The sequence below is a fragment of the Monodon monoceros genome, unplaced genomic scaffold, assembly GCF_005190385.1.
Source record: "Monodon monoceros isolate NGI ecotype Baffin Bay Population unplaced genomic scaffold, NGI_Narwhal_1 Super_Scaffold_21, whole genome shotgun sequence".
NCBI lineage: Eukaryota > Metazoa > Chordata > Mammalia > Artiodactyla > Monodontidae > Monodon > Monodon monoceros.
In genome coordinates, this window is record NW_021703778.1 from 39,237,032 (window position 1) to 39,253,930 (window position 16,899).

The 16,899-nt window shown below is 46.3% G+C and overlaps 1 protein-coding gene across 1 annotated transcript in view; it reads left to right on the forward strand.

Annotated features, from left to right (window-relative positions):
* Window positions 1–584: 584 nt before the first annotated feature.
* The window catches only part of LOC114903815 (NT-3 growth factor receptor-like), a 54,247-nt gene continuing 37,932 nt past the window's right edge, over window positions 585–16,899 (forward strand). The window contains exons 1-4 of the mRNA XM_029237074.1: window positions 585–648; window positions 2,065–2,195; window positions 8,949–9,121; window positions 12,148–12,391. Of these exons, the coding sequence (XP_029092907.1) occupies window positions 585–648; window positions 2,065–2,195; window positions 8,949–9,121; window positions 12,148–12,391 (612 nt within the window). The remainder of the gene's footprint in view (window positions 649–2,064; window positions 2,196–8,948; window positions 9,122–12,147; window positions 12,392–16,899) is intronic.

Below are 16,899 nucleotides of genomic sequence, written 5' to 3' on the forward strand. Positions count from 1 at the left end.
GATGCTCTGGATTCGAGCCCCATCTCAACCCAGTTGGCGATTCCTGACTTGGCCCTCATTTTCCCCTCTTGTAAAATAATATGGTGAAAACACACACCATTTCAGAGGACTTGAAGGTTTACTAACTTTTACATAGAGTAGCCCTTGTAGCAGGTAAGTAGAACTTGTATTATCCTCCCACACCCATTTTACAGATAAGGAAACTGAGACTCCAGATGTTTTGTGAGGTGGGCCAGCCCATAGTGGGGGAGAATCCAGGTCCTGAGCCCAGTGCCCTTGACTTTCCATCCCTGACTGATCCCTGCGGGCTCAGAGGCGTGGGCATGGCCCTATAAATCTGCCGTCCCATCTCCACTCTGAGGCTGCCTCAGAATGCTCATCTCGCAGGAGCCCATCAGTAGTCACCTGGGAATGACTGTGCAGTGATGAGCAGATGGCCTCCCTGGAGAGGTCCTGACATCCCATTTTCTCTCGATGTGAGACTCAGCCTCCCCTTCAAGGCCAACAAATACCATTCCTCAGAGGGCTAGGACAGAGCAGCAGAGGGTGTGAAGAGGGAACCGATTTCTAATTCCCTTGTAAAGATGGGGGCAAAGCCCTGCAGCACGTGGCAGCTCCCTGGCAGCCCTGTGGCCTGGGAGCGTGCAGGTCTGTCTTGCTGGGAAGAGAGAATAATGGTCTGTAAATGCTTGCACCCACAGATGCTGGCCGGCAGGTCATCTGGGACATGGCAGGGCTACCAATAATTCTGATAGAAAAAAACAAGATTTGTGTAGTCTATTATGAGAAGAATCCCCTGGCCAACCAAAACACTAACTACGGCCCTGCAGTCACACCCCTCTGTCCCTGTAATGTGTTCTCTTGTTCTTGGGGACAGTCTGCCATGGTCCTGTGTCCTCAACTATTATTTTTTTGACAAGGTTGAGAAAACCCTCTTTCCTGGCTCTGCGATGCTCTTCATAATGTGAATACAGGTATTTAATGGGCTTCTGCCTGTTGAACGATTAATGGAAAGGTCGGTGAGTAATCTCCGGCTCACTCCCCACCTCAGCAGCCCACTTCTTGTACAATTCCTTCGAAGCATTCTTTCCAAATAGGTGGGAGGGCTGAGGTCACATCTTTGCTTTCTCCTGGCAGGCAGACTTTAATTAGGTTGCTAAATTAGCCAAGGCCGTGGTAGCCCTTCTCTTTGCACAGAGCCTGGTTCTGGGGAGGTCTCTGGACTTGATTTTGTGATTTCGTTGTGTTTTCTCTCTCACAGGAGAGGGACTTGTCAAGTAGAGGCTTCCCCCAGATAACTGTAACTCCCACTTAGTGGTCTCTATCATGAACCGGACACTGTGCTAGGAGCACTGTAGTCATTATGTTATAACAAGAGCCAGTGTGGTGTGTCCGTGTGTGTGTGTGTGTGTGCATGTGTGTTGGGGGGGAGGGCACTGGGCCAAACTCTCATGTGAATTATCTCATTTAATCTTCCCAAGAATTCAGAGAGTAAAGTATTGGTGTTAATTCCATTTTACAGATGAGGAAACTGAGGCTCTGGGGCGAAATAACTTCCCGAAGCTCAAAAACTAGCAGGGAGTGGAAACCAGGGTTCAAACTCGATTCTTGACTACTCAGTGCAGTGCATGGACCCACAGCCCACAGACATCCCCTGAGAGTTTATTAGCGATGCAGATTCTCAGAGCCACTTGAATCAGGACCTGCATGATGCCCAGGGGATTCCCATGCACAGTAACTGTTGAGACTGCTGTATACTCTCTCCAGCAACTATAGCTGATTATGCCGGAATCCTGGGTGTTAACGATTACTGACTCTGGTTTAGAGAGGTTCGGGGCTAGTCAGGGACAGAGCTGAGATTTCATTCTGGGTGGAACCCTCAAACCACCATGCGAGGGCTGTTTTCACGCCCAAGGTAAGGTGCTAGAGCTTGCCTGTCCCTACCGTGGACTCAAAAGCAGAACTCCCTGCTCTAGACCCCTGTGCTCCCCTGTCCCCCTGAGCCTCCGAGGAGGACAAGTGCCTGGGACTGACTTGGCTGCTCTCTTCTGTCCCCTCCTGCAGATGTGCAGCACATTAAAAGGAGAGACATCGTGTTGAAGCGAGAACTGGGCGAGGGAGCCTTTGGAAAGGTCTTCCTGGCCGAGTGCTACAACCTCAGCCCCACCAAGGACAAGATGCTCGTGGCTGTGAAGGTAATTCTCAGAGGCATGTGGGCCCCAGGAAGGAAGAGGAGTGGCTGGGGTCAGGTGGGAGGGAAAGAGAGACTCACTCCATGCTGGAAGATGGTATCAACTAACGTAATCAGATGCCCTTGCTCCAAGGTAAATGAAGTTTCCTTAGGACCCAAATCAGCTTCCTTTGGCTTCGGAAGTCAAGAGCTGTAGCACATAAGGGGACTGTGCCCACGGTGCAGCCGGAGGGACAAGTTATGCCTTTGATGGGCCCTGGTTTTATTCTGGAGGCCCTGGGCTCACCGCTGTCCCCAGCTGTCCCTCCTCCCATCTCAGCGACTTTGCAGGATGTGCTGCCCGTGCCCAGAAAGTCATTTGACCATTTCTCGGGAGTACAATTGCATGAGGGGTGGGTAGCTTACAGAGGCCCTGGGAGCCACTGCTCAAGTCAGCAGACGTCACTGGGCATAGGAGATGGGCTGGGGGGTCAGGTACTGAGCACAGGGAGGGACAGTGAGTGAGGCTGGAGGACATTCTTAGGTACCCCGTGGGATCCAGGTTCAGCGCCCAAGGGGCAGCATGCCTGAGGTTTCCTGCCTTCTTAGATGGGTCATTAACCACAGGGCTTTGGTATTGCTGAGCCAGCCCTGCAGATTTGCAGTTGGAGCCGACTTGCTTGGGGCAGGAGAGAAGGAACTTTGCTACTACCAGTTACCTTCCTCCAGCAGGAAGCAGCTTCTCTCAGTCACTGTTAGACACGTCTTTGAACACGACTGGCACAGACAAGAGTCAAGTAGCCTCACTGAGGCACCCACAGGTCTGGGGTGTGGAGTGGCCCCTGTGGGAGTGGGTGCAGCGAGCAGGCCTCTGAGGCCAGCGTGAATTCTGCGTGATGTTCTGGGCTGAGAGCAGGAGATACCTCCTTCCCCACGTGGACTCTCACCTGGGCCTCAAAAGGTCCATCCTTAGCACTGAGGGCTCATGACCGAGCCACCTCTTATGGCAGTTGCATATTTCTGAGACTTTGGGGTCTCTGTATTCACAGTTTGTTGTGTCTGCAGAGGGTAAGTGCCCTCCGTGGATGCAGGCAGTGCTGTGCAGGCTACAGGCATAGGGTAGGAATCAGAGAGCTGGGTGGGTGCCTGGCCATCACTGATTAGCTCTGTGACCCTGTGCAAGATGCTTAACCTCTTTGAGCCTCAGTTTCCTTCTCTGTAAAATAGGAGATATAATATCTCCTCTTTAAAATTTTGGTGATTAAATTACATAACATATGAAAAATATTTAGTATACTGCTTGGGACACAGTAAATGCTTAGTAAAGACTCATTGCTATTTGTTTTTATCAACATCATTGTTCTTGATGTTGATATTATCCAATGTGCTTAGACACACGACATATGACCTGCTGAGCTTGCATTAACCGTCTAGAACAGGAGTTGCCAAACTCCTTCTATACTAGGCCAGATAGTAAAAATTTTAGGTTTTGAGGATCATACACTCTTCCTTACAGCTACTCAACTCTAACCATGTAGTGGGAAAGCAGCCTAAACCATACATAAATGAATGGGGGGGTGGCTGTCTTCCAATAATTTTTCTTTTTTTTTTCAGAAGTGGGCATTGTCTGTTGACCTCTGCTCTAGAAAATAAATAAGGAACTAGCATATTGCCCCATAAAAGGCTAATGCTTATTATTGCTGGATATGCTGTGAGTAAACTTGCTCAGTGTGTCTCCATAGACATGGGATGGTCAGATTAGTGAGGGTGTCTTTAAAGTTTGGACCAGGGATGTGGAAAGCTTTCTAATTTTGTCCCTAAACTTAGAATCTACCCTGCCCTAAAAATTTTAATTTATAGGATGACACTAATCGACTGGGTGTTCCAGCATCCATCTGGGGACTGGTGGATGAACTTAATATTTTTGTGCTTTGAGCAGGAAATGAAATGATGGCCTAAACCCTGGGAAACGTTTCCCGATGAGTGGTCTGGTATTAAGGGGCAGTACCCAGATTGGGTAATGCAGAAAATGTGTTTCTGTTGTCACCCTTTTAAAAGGGTTTCCTTTCCTCCTTTTTGGTCTGGGAAGCTTGAGAAGATGAATGTTCTGGGATTTTACACCATTTGCCTCCCAATGGATCCGCCCAGCGACCAACCCCTGGAGGAGATGCTTGTCTTCTCTGGAGAACAGCCAAGAAATGGTGCTTCCTGCTTCTCATCCTCTTTAGATTGTATTCCTTTTTGCAGGCTTCCTCCTCTTGAGTTTGTTCTCAAGTTGATGCAGGGTAATTATGGACTTCCAGAGAACACATCCAAGTATAACCCCAAATTAAGTTTTCCCACAGTTGTGGTTTTTAAAGCAAGATTTTTTTGCCCAGCAGTTGCTATGGTGGAAACAAAGAGCCGAAATCCCAGCCTCTGTTCTGAAGACACTTGCAGTCTGTTGGGGAGACAAGAGAATACCCATGAAACAAACGCAGAGCAGGACAAGACAGAGTGTAATCTGTATATATGTGTAGTGTTAAGAGTGACATTAAAAGCATGTAATTCATATTTTTAAATAGGTAGTGCAACTTTTAAATAGTTATTTGACAAACAATAGACTTGCTCAAGAGTCTCCTCTGACAGACAAATAGCCGATAAGACTATGAGAAATGTGTCCATTCTAATTAATCATCAGAAATACGTAAATTGAACCATAATGAGATACCACTGTATACCAAGCAGAATGGCTAAATGACAATGACAAAACCAAGTGCTGACAAGGATATGGAGCAATTGCCACTTTCATACTCTGGTGGAACTATAAAGTGGTCTAATTGTTTTGAAAAACAGCTTGGTATTTTAGAACATTGGCATCTGTGTGACCTAGCACTTGCATTCTAGGTCTAGACCTGACAGCTATGTATCTATCTGTCTGTCTATCTATCTATCTATCTATCTATCTATCTCTATCTATCTTTCCACAAAGAGATGTGTTTAAGAATGTTCGTAAGCATTCTTTATAACAGCCAAAAGCTACAAACAACCCCAGTGTCCATCAGTAGCAGCTTGGATAAATAAATGTGGTATATTCATTCAGTGAGAAACTTTGCAACAAGGAAAATGAATGAACTACAGCTGCATGCAACAATTTGGAAAAATCTCAAAAACACAGTGCTGAATGAAAAAAGACAGATATAGAAATATACATATATTTTATATATATATATAGCACTATATGTATGATTCCATTTATTTAAAATTCAAAAAATAAGTACAACTAAGCTCTAGTGTTTATGGATGTGTGTATCTCTGCACATGTACTAAAATGGGTTTTAGTATATTAGTAAAATCTGAAGCTGAGCATCTGTTGAAATATCTCTGCCCCAATAAAAGAAAAGGAAAATGGAAAGCAGCAAAACCCCTAGACTGGAAATGATGATGTGAAGTGACTCTGAAGGAGATGGCAGCTGTTGAGAAATTTGAATGTTCTTGCCATCTAGACTGCTTCTCCCCCAACCGACGAAACAGCCCCACTGAAACCCAGGGTTGGGAGTGGACATGAGACCTGATGTACATAAAGGAGAGACTAAAAAGGGCAATGTCTTCAGACTTTGGGGGAAAAAGGAGATAAGAAGGGAAAATTCCAGATCTCCTCTTTGCTCTATGGATACCACTGGAAGGGCCTGGACACAACCTCCCTGGCTTCAGAGACTCCTTGGCAAGCCCTGTCTTCCTGCACCAACAGTTGGCAGCTGTGAGGAACACCCATTCCACCCCATGCCACTGGCTGGTGACCCATTTTGAAGTTTCCCGGCTCCGAAGAGGTTGAGCATGGACTCTGCTGAGAGGTGCATGAGAGTCTCTGGGCTGATTTTCCTTCTCAAGATTTTTTTCCTGGCATCTCTGTCCCAATTGCATCAATCCCTGGGGACCTGGGCCACTTGCAGCTCTGGACCCCAGTTGCCACAATAGACCCCTTGCCAATTACATAGGAACTTCAGGTTTAACCCAAGAGCTGGAAAGCCCATCATAAAAGTAGAGAGATAATGGGTAGGAGAAGGGGTGTGGAAAGACCAAAAGAGACAGCAGTTGCTTTGTGCCCCATCTTCCAAATGAGGAACTCCTATCTGCTCTGCAGAGTAGGTGCCAGCCCTGGGAATGATGGCTGCGACTGCTCGAGAGCTGAGAATGGAAATATCCAACGGCTGCCATTGGCATCCGGACTGTGCGAGAGACTGATTTACAGAGATGGAGAGAGGCCATCTGGCTGGCCCCAAATTTGATCTACTTTTCCCTCTCATAAATCCAGTGTTCACATAAATCTCTGTATTCTCATCCCACCCATGCTGGGTTCCTTTTTTTTTTTTTTTTTTTTCCTTTTTATTCTTCATGAAAATAAGTAAATCACTGACAGTCATCCTATACCCGTGCCCCAGTCCATGAAGCTCAGGAGCTGGGTCACCAAGAGAGGCTCCCTCTCACCATTAGTCTCTGCCTTCTTCCACCCGTAGAAAGAAGGCTTTGCAGACATCTTTGTTCTGGTTGCATGTGGACACACGGCAGCCTATGCCTTTATTATCGGGTAGATTTTCTGAGAAGGCAGCCAGAGATGAAGTGGAAAGCACATGAGATCAGAGCTGGTAAAAATCAGTAATGGACCAGTGGCCCTCCCACTTTCCTGCTGGCCTTGGCCTGCCTGGTATCCTTGCTGGGCCCAGCCATTCTGCTGACTGCCCACACGCCTCACCTTTCCTGACCCTCTCCTCTGCCCTTTCACATCTTTTAACTTCCGTGCCCACCATTCCCCTGAGGACCTGACCAGTGACTAATTCATCTGATAAATTAACTCAAGCAGGTATGCTGGACAGGAATGTATCCTGGGCTCCACACTCAAGCTATTACTTCTTACATGATCTTTGACAAATCATTTCCCTGTCTGGACCTCAGATTTCTCACCTGTAAGATGGGAAAACTGTATTAGACAGCTTCCAACATTTTGGTCAAGAGTAGAATCATTTAATCCAACATTTTTTTGGTGAAACCTCCAAATTTTGAAAAGAATGCAAGGTGGTGCTTGTTGAAGTTGGAGTGGGCCTTGATTGCTGGCTGAGACACCATGGCTCTAGAGGCATTGCCATTGAACTTGGTGGCACCAAGAAGCCCAGCACCAAGAGATTACTGTGGTATAATTAAACTCTAGCTTCTGTCATTCAAGTTGTGTGAATGTGTCCTGATCCCCAGAGGAAACTGAGGGCTGAGCCACCAGAAATGAGCAGGTGGAAACATGATATCTAGTGCCCTTTTAAAGCTATGAGTCCAGCATCTCTAATGTATGCTAATGACTGACGGAGGTTTGATGGGCCCCTTAGATATGATTTTTGCACATTCACATTCCTGCAGCGCTGTAAGCCAAGGCAGCCCTGTGGATTTCAGCTAGTGGGGATTGCAGTGGCAAGAGGAAGATCTCTGGTTCGGGAGGCTTCTCAAGAGTAGCATAATTTACAGGGGAGCCTAGTCTGCCTAAATAACCAGAAAAGGCCAGATGCTTGGCAGAGGGAATGCAAACCAATCGTGTCTAGATTTCCACTACCCTGAGCATGATGTGTAAACTTCACACCCATTCCTTCATTGCCTCATGTCTTGTCTTTTGAGGTTACTAAACTCTGTCATTTGAAGCAAGTGGATGTTTGGTTCCATTTGCCTTCTGACCTCATGAGGTGGATGGGAAAGGCTGAAGACATACGTGAGCTCAACTGTGCAGGCTGCTTCTCCTGTAGAAATGACCCTGCCCTTCACAGTTCATCATTCAGCATGGCTGCGTTGGTCATTGCTGGGCTCTATTCAAGGTCCTGTTCAAGGACCCTTGGAGGTGGTCTGGCCTCACCCTCCCCTTCTGGTCTACAAAGTCCACATTCACTGACACCCCTTTTAACCATTGCTCTTCCATTTATCTTCCTGGGTCCCAGGGCAAGTGGCTTGGTCTGGTGCTTCTCCCTCACACCGGGTCTCCCACTCCCACAGGGGCCAAGCTGTGACATTTCTGTGGCCACCAGATGCCCACCCTCCCATCCTACCCTGGGACTTTGTGATACCTTACCAGGTCCCGGTCCTGGGTGGGTCCTAAGCCTTCTGCCCATTAACTGCTGTTCCCACAGCTGTAGTCCCAGTTACACCCCAGTACTTCCTTCAGTCCCCTAAAGGAGGACACAGGTGCCTTCTAGAAGCCAAAGTGTTCATGTTTCTCTGCAAATACACACTTTTTCATAATCTAAAATCAAGAAATAGAAAGAGCAAGGAAACTTAATTACATTGTCATCCTGATTTCAGATGGGCTGTGAGCATAGGCTAATTTACAAAGATAAAGCATTTGGGGCACTGGTTCCCCCACTGTTTATTTTAACTGTGAGACCATTTCTTTGGGGAATTCTTGGGGGCATGGGTCTTTGTCAGGCCTTCTACCTCCCAGCTCCCTCCCTCCGCCATTCACGCTGATCTCTGAGGAAGCCTAGGGCTCTGAGATGAACAAAGTTTGAAATAACTGGCTGGTGGATGGGATGGGACGTGGGTGTCAAAAAGTTGGTTTCTGTTTCTACAAGGTTCAAAATGCTGAAGGAAGCAGGAGTCAGGTCTGGCTATTGTGATTTAGCCTCATGATCTTTAAAGGCCGATTAGGATCGTGCTTGTTGGGAATCAGCATTGTCTTTATTATGGGCACCAGCTTTCTTCCCAGGAGGGGAACAGACAAACCCCTGCCCTCTAGCTGCTAAAAACCAGTATCCCGTGTTGTTTCCAGGCCCTGAAGGATCCCACCCTGGCGGCCAGGAAGGATTTCCAGAGGGAAGCTGAACTGCTCACCAACCTGCAGCACGAGCACATTGTCAAGTTCTATGGGGTGTGTGGCGATGGGGACCCCCTCATCATGGTCTTTGAATACATGAAGCACGGAGATCTGAACAAGTTCCTCAGGTAAGCGAGGATGGCCATCCCCGCCCCTAACCCCCACCGAACCCCTGGGGTTCTCTCTGGAGCCAGAAGTCCTGTCGCTCCTCTGAACACTTCAGTCTGGAGATTAGAAATGAAAACAACCTTTCATTCTTCTACATTACCTCCTGAGCAGTTGGATATAGGCCTTTGCCCCTGATTTCTAGGGGGGGATGTTGAGGATGCTATGAAAAGGAACCTGTACTCTTCTTCCTGATTCTAAGGTAGACTAAGAAGAAGGGCAGGGTGTGAAATGGGTCCAAGGAGGGAGATCAGAGGACCTGCCAGCCTGTAACTTCCAACTTTAGGATTCTAGGGCCAGCCCTTCCCCTGATGCCGTGAATAGCTTTCTGACTTTGCGCCTTATGCTCTCACTAGCAAAGTGAGGCTAGCACCTTCCACACCTCCTGAAAACCTTTTTGTCAGAGACTTTTTGATGATGAATAAGAAGGTACAAGGTTACAAACTCACTGGGAGACAGAGATGGTTGAATTCAAGGGCAGGTTTTCCCCCAGATAAATTTAGAGCTGGGCTATCCAGTATAGTAACCATATATGGCTATTTAAATTTAAATTTACAATAACTAAATTTAAATAAGATTTAAAAATTCCTCAGTCTCACTAGCCACACTTCAAATACTCAATAGCCACATGTGGCTAGTGGCTACCATATTGGACGGTGCAGTATAGAACATTTCCATTAATAGAAAGTCCTGTTGGCTAGCACTGTTCTAGAAGGATTGGATTTTTTGTAAGAAGGGTTTCCACAAGCCTGGAAGCAGGATCATCTGGATTTTGAGGGGCTCCTGATAGAACTTTTAAGAGACTGAGACCCCAAGCAGATGTTCTGGATGGAGTTACAGTGGGGTTTGGGGAGATGTGAAATCTACCTTCCCCAAAGAAGATAGCATCTCACTGACAGAGCAGAGTTAGCACTTCTCTGCCTCTCATACCTGTTACCTCCAAGTAGTGCCCAGATGTGGAAGAAGCAGGCATGTGTGAGCGTCTGTGGAATCCAGGGTCCCAGGAAGCACATTGAACACTCGGGCCCTGGACGCTTTTAGGGTGTGGTTCCACTGCTGAGAATGAGATTTCCAGAGCTCAGATGTGGGTTATGGCAAACTCTAGCACACTCCCCAAGCCTTGATGAGCATCTCCTTGAAGTGGGACGTTCAACTGAGTGGTGTGGTGTTTTGAGGAGGGAATGGAAAGGGTTGGTAGCAGGTTTCCAAAATTGGCCCTAGAGGAATTGGAAGGTATCTGTAGGCTTTCCTAAACTTCCTGAACTTGGTTTCACAGTGAAATTTACTCCTTTCCTGAAGAATTGAGTCCTTAGCATAAGACAGACTTGGGTTCATATTCTGAATATGTCTTAGTGATGTAACCTGGAGCAAGTTATTAACCCCTAATTCTCTCTCCTGGAAAATGAGACTATTCATAACTGCTTCACATGTTTGTCGTTATGAGTATTCAATGACTATATTTGTATAAGGCCTGGACAAGTTTCCCATGTAGCTAGGTGTTCAGTCAATGGTAGCTACGATTAAAAGTATTACAATTATTATTTTATCAGAACTGTGAACCATGGTAGTTTCTAATACAGGCAGCATCCTTTCTCAGGACTCAGGATCTTCCTCTTCCTGTGCTTCCATTTCCCTGAGGTCAGAGGGACATGGTCCATTTACCATCAAGCCCTCCCCATAGATTCAGTAGTGCCTTCAGCCCCAAGTGCCACCAGCAAGGCTAAAGAGAGGTCCCGAGTGCCACTCCGTACCACTGTCATGCCCGCTCTAAGGGAACAGGAAGAAAAAGAAAAAGAGAGAAGAAGGCCCTTCCTGCTCTTGCATCTCCCAGTCGGTGTGTTTTAGGGGCAGGCTGCAGTGCACTCTCCTGGTAAGTGGGAATGTGGCTTGCCTGCTGATCCCTCTTCCTTGTGAGCTGATGTAGTAGTTCTCCTTTGGAGGCATGAGGTAGGCAGAGCCCACAGGAGATAATAAAATGAGCGTGTTATATTTAACGGTACCTTTCAGTGGAAACCGGAGAAGCAGTAAAACAGGCTGAGGTCTCATTGTACACCAGGGCTCCTTGGCTCACAACTTCATAAATAAGGGCCCTGGGTGTAGTTAGAGCTGACTGGGCTCTTTAGAGAAAAGAGTGAACACTAAAAGTGACTGATATGACAGGGCAAGGTGTTAGGATAACAAATCTGGCCCATGATTTGGGATGGAGCAGGTGCTGTGGCTCCCCAGGTCTCTGCCTCAGGGTCACAGGGTCTCTTCATCCCATCTTGCCATTAACAAAAGTTACCCAATCCTAGACAGTGTGGTGGAGAGGTTAGGAGGTAGACTGAAGAGCGTTGCTACCTGAAATGTGGACTGTATCAGCCCTGGAAGCATCAGCCCTGGGAAATGCAAATGAATGAGCTCTGCCTAGCCAATCAGAATCGTAGGGGCCCAGGAATTGTATTTAACAAGCCCTCTGGAAGCTTAGTTTAAAACTCTCTTCCACAGCCACATGTCACCCATGTGGCCACTGTGGGACCTCTGTGACTTTGACCAAGTGATCTGATCATTTCGTGCCTCAGTTTCCTTATCTTCAAAATTGGGGTGGGAAGATTGAGTGAATTAATACATAATATTTAAGACACTTAGAGCAGTGTGTGGAACATAGTAAGGGCTGTGTAAGAGTTAATTGTTTTATTAATTGTTCTGTAGTAGACATCAAGAACCTGGGAAGCCCCTGGATAACCATAACATATTCAAGAGTAGGTTCATTCCCTGATTCGTTAAAGCACGTCTGCTGTCATCTTAGTTGGGAATCTGGTTGTAGAGTTTGACCATATCCATACTCACAGAATATAATTTTGGGTAGATAGAAATAGTCCATAAGTAGACTGAGAAGAGATCTTATTCATTTCTGTGGTGCATTCCAGAGAACAGGAACGCAAGAAGACATTTCCCCTTGATCTCCTTAATTCTCTCTGCCCCCTCTCTTCTCTGCCTAACCCCACAGGGCCCATGGGCCAGATGCAATGATCCTTGTGGACGGGCAGCCACGCCAGGCAAAAGGAGAGCTGGGGCTCTCTCAAATGCTCCACATTGCCAGTCAGATTGCCTCTGGCATGGTGTACCTGGCCTCCCAGCATTTCGTGCACCGGGACCTGGCCACCAGGAACTGCCTGGTTGGAGCTAACCTGCTGGTGAAGATCGGAGACTTTGGCATGTCCAGAGATGTCTACAGCACTGATTACTACAGGGTAAGGTGGCTTCTCCAGATGCAGCAATCCGTGGCAGAGCTAGTGCCTTCTCACATGTCTTTGTCATTGTCCATTAACCCTGTTACTCCGGAGCACACATATACACATCTGTGCCCAGATATACATCTGATGCTTGTCCTTTGGCCACTCCTGCATCTCAACATACCTGTTAATTATTCTCTGGATAGCTCACTCCTCCCTTCCACCTGGATAGGGATACTTGACTGTATACTTACATTGCAATGACATAATGCACTGTGTTCTTACTTCCATCAATACTCATTCTTCATGCAAACAGGTACATACACACACACACACACACACACACACACACACATATATATATCCCCAAATGCTCACGTGGACAAGCTCAACTTGGTGCTACATTTTAACATCTTTCAACTGAGTTCCGTATCCAGCCTCACCCACGACACATTTTATTCTTTAACATTATTTGGTGAACTTATAGGCTTGTTTTCAAAGGTAGATCTTGATAAGAAGTCAGAACCCAACATAAAGTAGCAAAAATGGTTAACGTATTGCTGAGCAGAATTATCCAAATGGCGTAGGAAAGATGAGGGAAGGAAGCAGGTTCTCATTGCCAACTTTGGAGAGAGGTACAGGTGGGCCTTAGGAAAAGCTTTCTGATTGTGAGAGGAGATATCACGTTCAATTTTACCTCTATAAAAGTGTCTACTTTATATTAATAGGTGTCTTATTTTGCTCCCCTTTGTATTTGGGAATCATCTTCCCACGGATCAGTGAGTGGTTCTGACAATGTTATTATTGCCAGGGAAAGGACGGGTGGGCGTGAGTGGCATTTATTCCCAAAAGGAGAAATATGGGTGCAACCTGTATACAGAGATAGGATAACTTCTGCAAGTTGATTGGGAGGCAGATGCCTCAGATATATGGAGGATTTACTTTGGGGTCTTTGAATGGGTAAGGAGTTTGGATGGTATATAAGGAGAGGGTGGGGCAATGTTTTGGAGGTTGAGAGGCATGGCAGCCATTTCCCTCATCTTCTTTGTACAGAATGAATGATCATATTGTGAATCAAAGGACCTAGATATATGTCTTTTTGGCCTGAGCACGGTGGGTCAGGAGGCTGTGGGTTTGGGGTTGGCATCTGTAAATCAATTCTGTCTGGATGCTCTTGATGGCTTTGCCTAAACAACATTGCTCAGACGTTATAAGGGATCACTCAAGACACTTTATTTTAGCCATAACCTGGAGAAAAATGGAATATTTGAGAAATTCCTTTTGTGGCTAAAAATGGACGAGTTCATGGTACAGCCAAAAGATGGCAGATGGTAGACCATCATGAGAATATGAAGCAAAGTAGACCAAACAGTAGCGAAGGTAGAAAGTCTGCAGAAAACTGGGCAGTTTCTCTAGCTACCTGCCCAGTCCAACATCCCTAGATATGGAAAAAGGAGCATGATGTAGCAGTAGGCACAGACTGATGGGCAGGGCAGACCTGCCAGGAAATGTCAAAGTGGAGTCTTTCTTTCGCATCTAGACCAATTTTTTTTCAGTCATTTCCAAGAGAGGCATCGGTGTGGTCACTAAGGGCCCATGGGTCATAGATTTCTTGAGTCTAGCTGGAACTGGCACCGTTTAATTGCTTCTGCACTCTGCATAATGGGGTTTGCTGGCCTGTCTGGCTGAGCTCAGATTTATGTTGGTGTTGATAAAAGCAAGGGATGGATCATTGTTTTTCTGTGTGAGGCAGATGTTTGATTATACCAATCTGGTCTCCACTGGCTTTACCAGGGTGTTGGGAAACAATATCTGACCAGAATGTGTGCAAACTCAACTTTAAGCTTGCTTCAAGGAGCGCAATTGATATTTCTTGATTTTGATTTAAAAGAGAGAAGAAAAAAAAGATTACATCTCCAAATGATCCTGCTGTGCCCTGACTTGAACAGTTGTGAACTGTTGCCCTTTATACCTGGGAGCGCTACAAGGAGTAGATCCATCTTGTTTCTGTGGGCTCCAGGGCAGATTGGAATTCAAGGATGGGAGAGTGAGGTGGGAACATGTTCACATACCAGGTATCCACAGTTCCCTTTTCATGAGTTCTAAGCCAGGTATAAGCAGAGGCCAGCTGGCCTGAAAATGTGTGTCTTTGGTCCCAAGGAAGTATAAAATAAAAAAAGGATAGCTGGGGGTTCCCTGGCAGTCCAGTGGTTAAGACTCTGCCTTCCAATGCAGGAAGCGTGGGTTCGATCCCTGGTCGGGGAACTAAGATCCCACATGCCATGGGGTGCAGCCAAAAACTTAAAAACAAAAACAAAAACGGATAGCCATTGCAGTAAAAACACAATGCACCATCAGAGAACCGCATATCCACTCATGGTGGGTAGATATTATACTCTGCATATTCAAAGAGCAGCTTGTGTCATATCTTCATGTTCAGTACAGGTGCCCACAAGGTCGTCATGTGTACACAGCCCCAACCCCTCCCTCACCTTCTGTAAAACAAAAGGCAGAAGTAGACTTGCCTGAGGTCATATCAGTAATAAACTGTGAAGTCTTATTATCCATATTGGAAGACATCAAGGTGACGAGGGAGTTCTGTATTTGGGCCCAATGTTACCTATGTTCACATCCTAACACTGCCATTAACAGCCATGGGACCTCAATGTGCTTTCCTGAAACCTCTATTTAATTTCCCCGTTTTTCAAATGAGGACAAACATGGTCTCTCAATCAGGTTATTTTTGATGTTAAGCAAGTTGATCTGTGTAAAGAGCCCGGAATACACTACTTACTGGATAAACTGTTGTTTATTTTCCTTAGTCCCCTTCACACCCAAGGCAGGAGAACCTCAGGGATAATCTTATTTCCACATGTAGTTCTCGGGTCAGAGAGAAGGACCTCCTGACCACTGGAAAATAAACTGGGATCGTGTAGCTGCCCCAAAGGAGCAGAGCCTTTATGTTGACCACCTCTGGAAAATTTCCTTCCCAAGGTTTCAACTTAAATAGAAATACTGGGTCATCAGTACTTGCCTGTTCTTCCGGTCTGTGTTTATATGGTCTTGCTCATGAATCTTAGAGCTAAGTCCATGTTCAGGTGATTTATGAAAGATTTTTTTTGTTTGGTACACCGGCTGAGACTCTGGGGGAATACAGTGATTTATTAGATAGCAAGAACGCTGAAGGATTCTCTCTGCAAGCTGACACCCGGGACAGGTTTGCACCTCTCGGCTACCATACGTTACTGAAATCTGTTGGGCCTAGGAGTTTGCTGATTTCTGGTACCTAACACAGCTAAATGCAGATAATTCAGGCGTGTGTGTGTGTGTGTGTGTGTGCGTGCGTGCGTGCGCGTGTGCATGCGCTCATCTGCCCAGTGTAGGTTCCAGGGTGTGTATAGGAGGGCAGAGGGAGAGGTGGAGATAAACTCCTCCTTCTATTCTTTCCTTTTTAATTTTTTAAAACAAAGAGCTGCCATCTGGCTCATGCACAGGTGGTATGAAAATGATGTACAAAGGTGAACTGCTTAATTTCCTGTTACATATTTACAGAGAGAAAACAAACATCTCTGCACCAGAGTGAGTGCCAGAGCGATTTGTTCTCGCTTCTTAAGACTATGCCCCATGACAGATCCCTTTTCTTGTATGGGTCACTGACTCATACACTTCTGAGACTGCCTTTAACCTGGCTTTGACAAGGGTGGGGTTTTGGTACCATTATATCTTTCTCAGAATATCAGACAACACTAAGAGTTTAGGGCTCAAATCTGGAATTAAAGAAAGTCCTGAAGAAGACGAGGTTGGAATTCCAGAATAGAAACGTTTTCAGATGTTTTGATTTGGAGGGGAGGTGGTATGCTGACACAGGAAGAATGGGGGTGTAAGAGATTGGTGCTCTGATCCTCCTGATGCAGAGGGCCAGGGATGCACCTTCCTGTTCACTCTGCCATCCTCCGTGCCCGGCACAGGACCTAGGACTTGGCAGACACCCAATGAACATATGAACAAATGCATGAAAGAATGAATGAAGTCAGAATGGGAATTCAGAGTTAGGCAGGAAGTGGATTAGGCCAGACCAAGAGGAGCCTGAATAGGCATCACTTTTGTGGAAGGCCTTCCATGCCCTGCAGGGCCAAGCATCGGGATCCCTTCAATAGGCTCCCCAGTTAGGATCTAGGGCAGATCTTATGTGTTCCAGCTACACCTAATAGTGACAGAGGTGACAACCAGAATGGTAGCAGCAGAGAATCAGTGGATGAATAACTTTGCTCTTGAATCCTGCCTGATTCTCCTGTGTCCTGGGGCTCCCTGCTTGATCATGTAAGCCCTCACACCAAAACCGGCTGAAGGAGGCATGCTCATTTTACACATGCTGATTGTGGAGCTTTGCACTTTCTCACCAGCCTCTTAGTGCTCTACTGGGAAAGGAAGAGGGTCTTCTGAAATCTTCCAGGTCAGCTATTATTGGCCTCCGTTTTATAGTTAAGCCTTGGAGAGGGTTGGTGATGTGTTCAAGACCTTGAGAT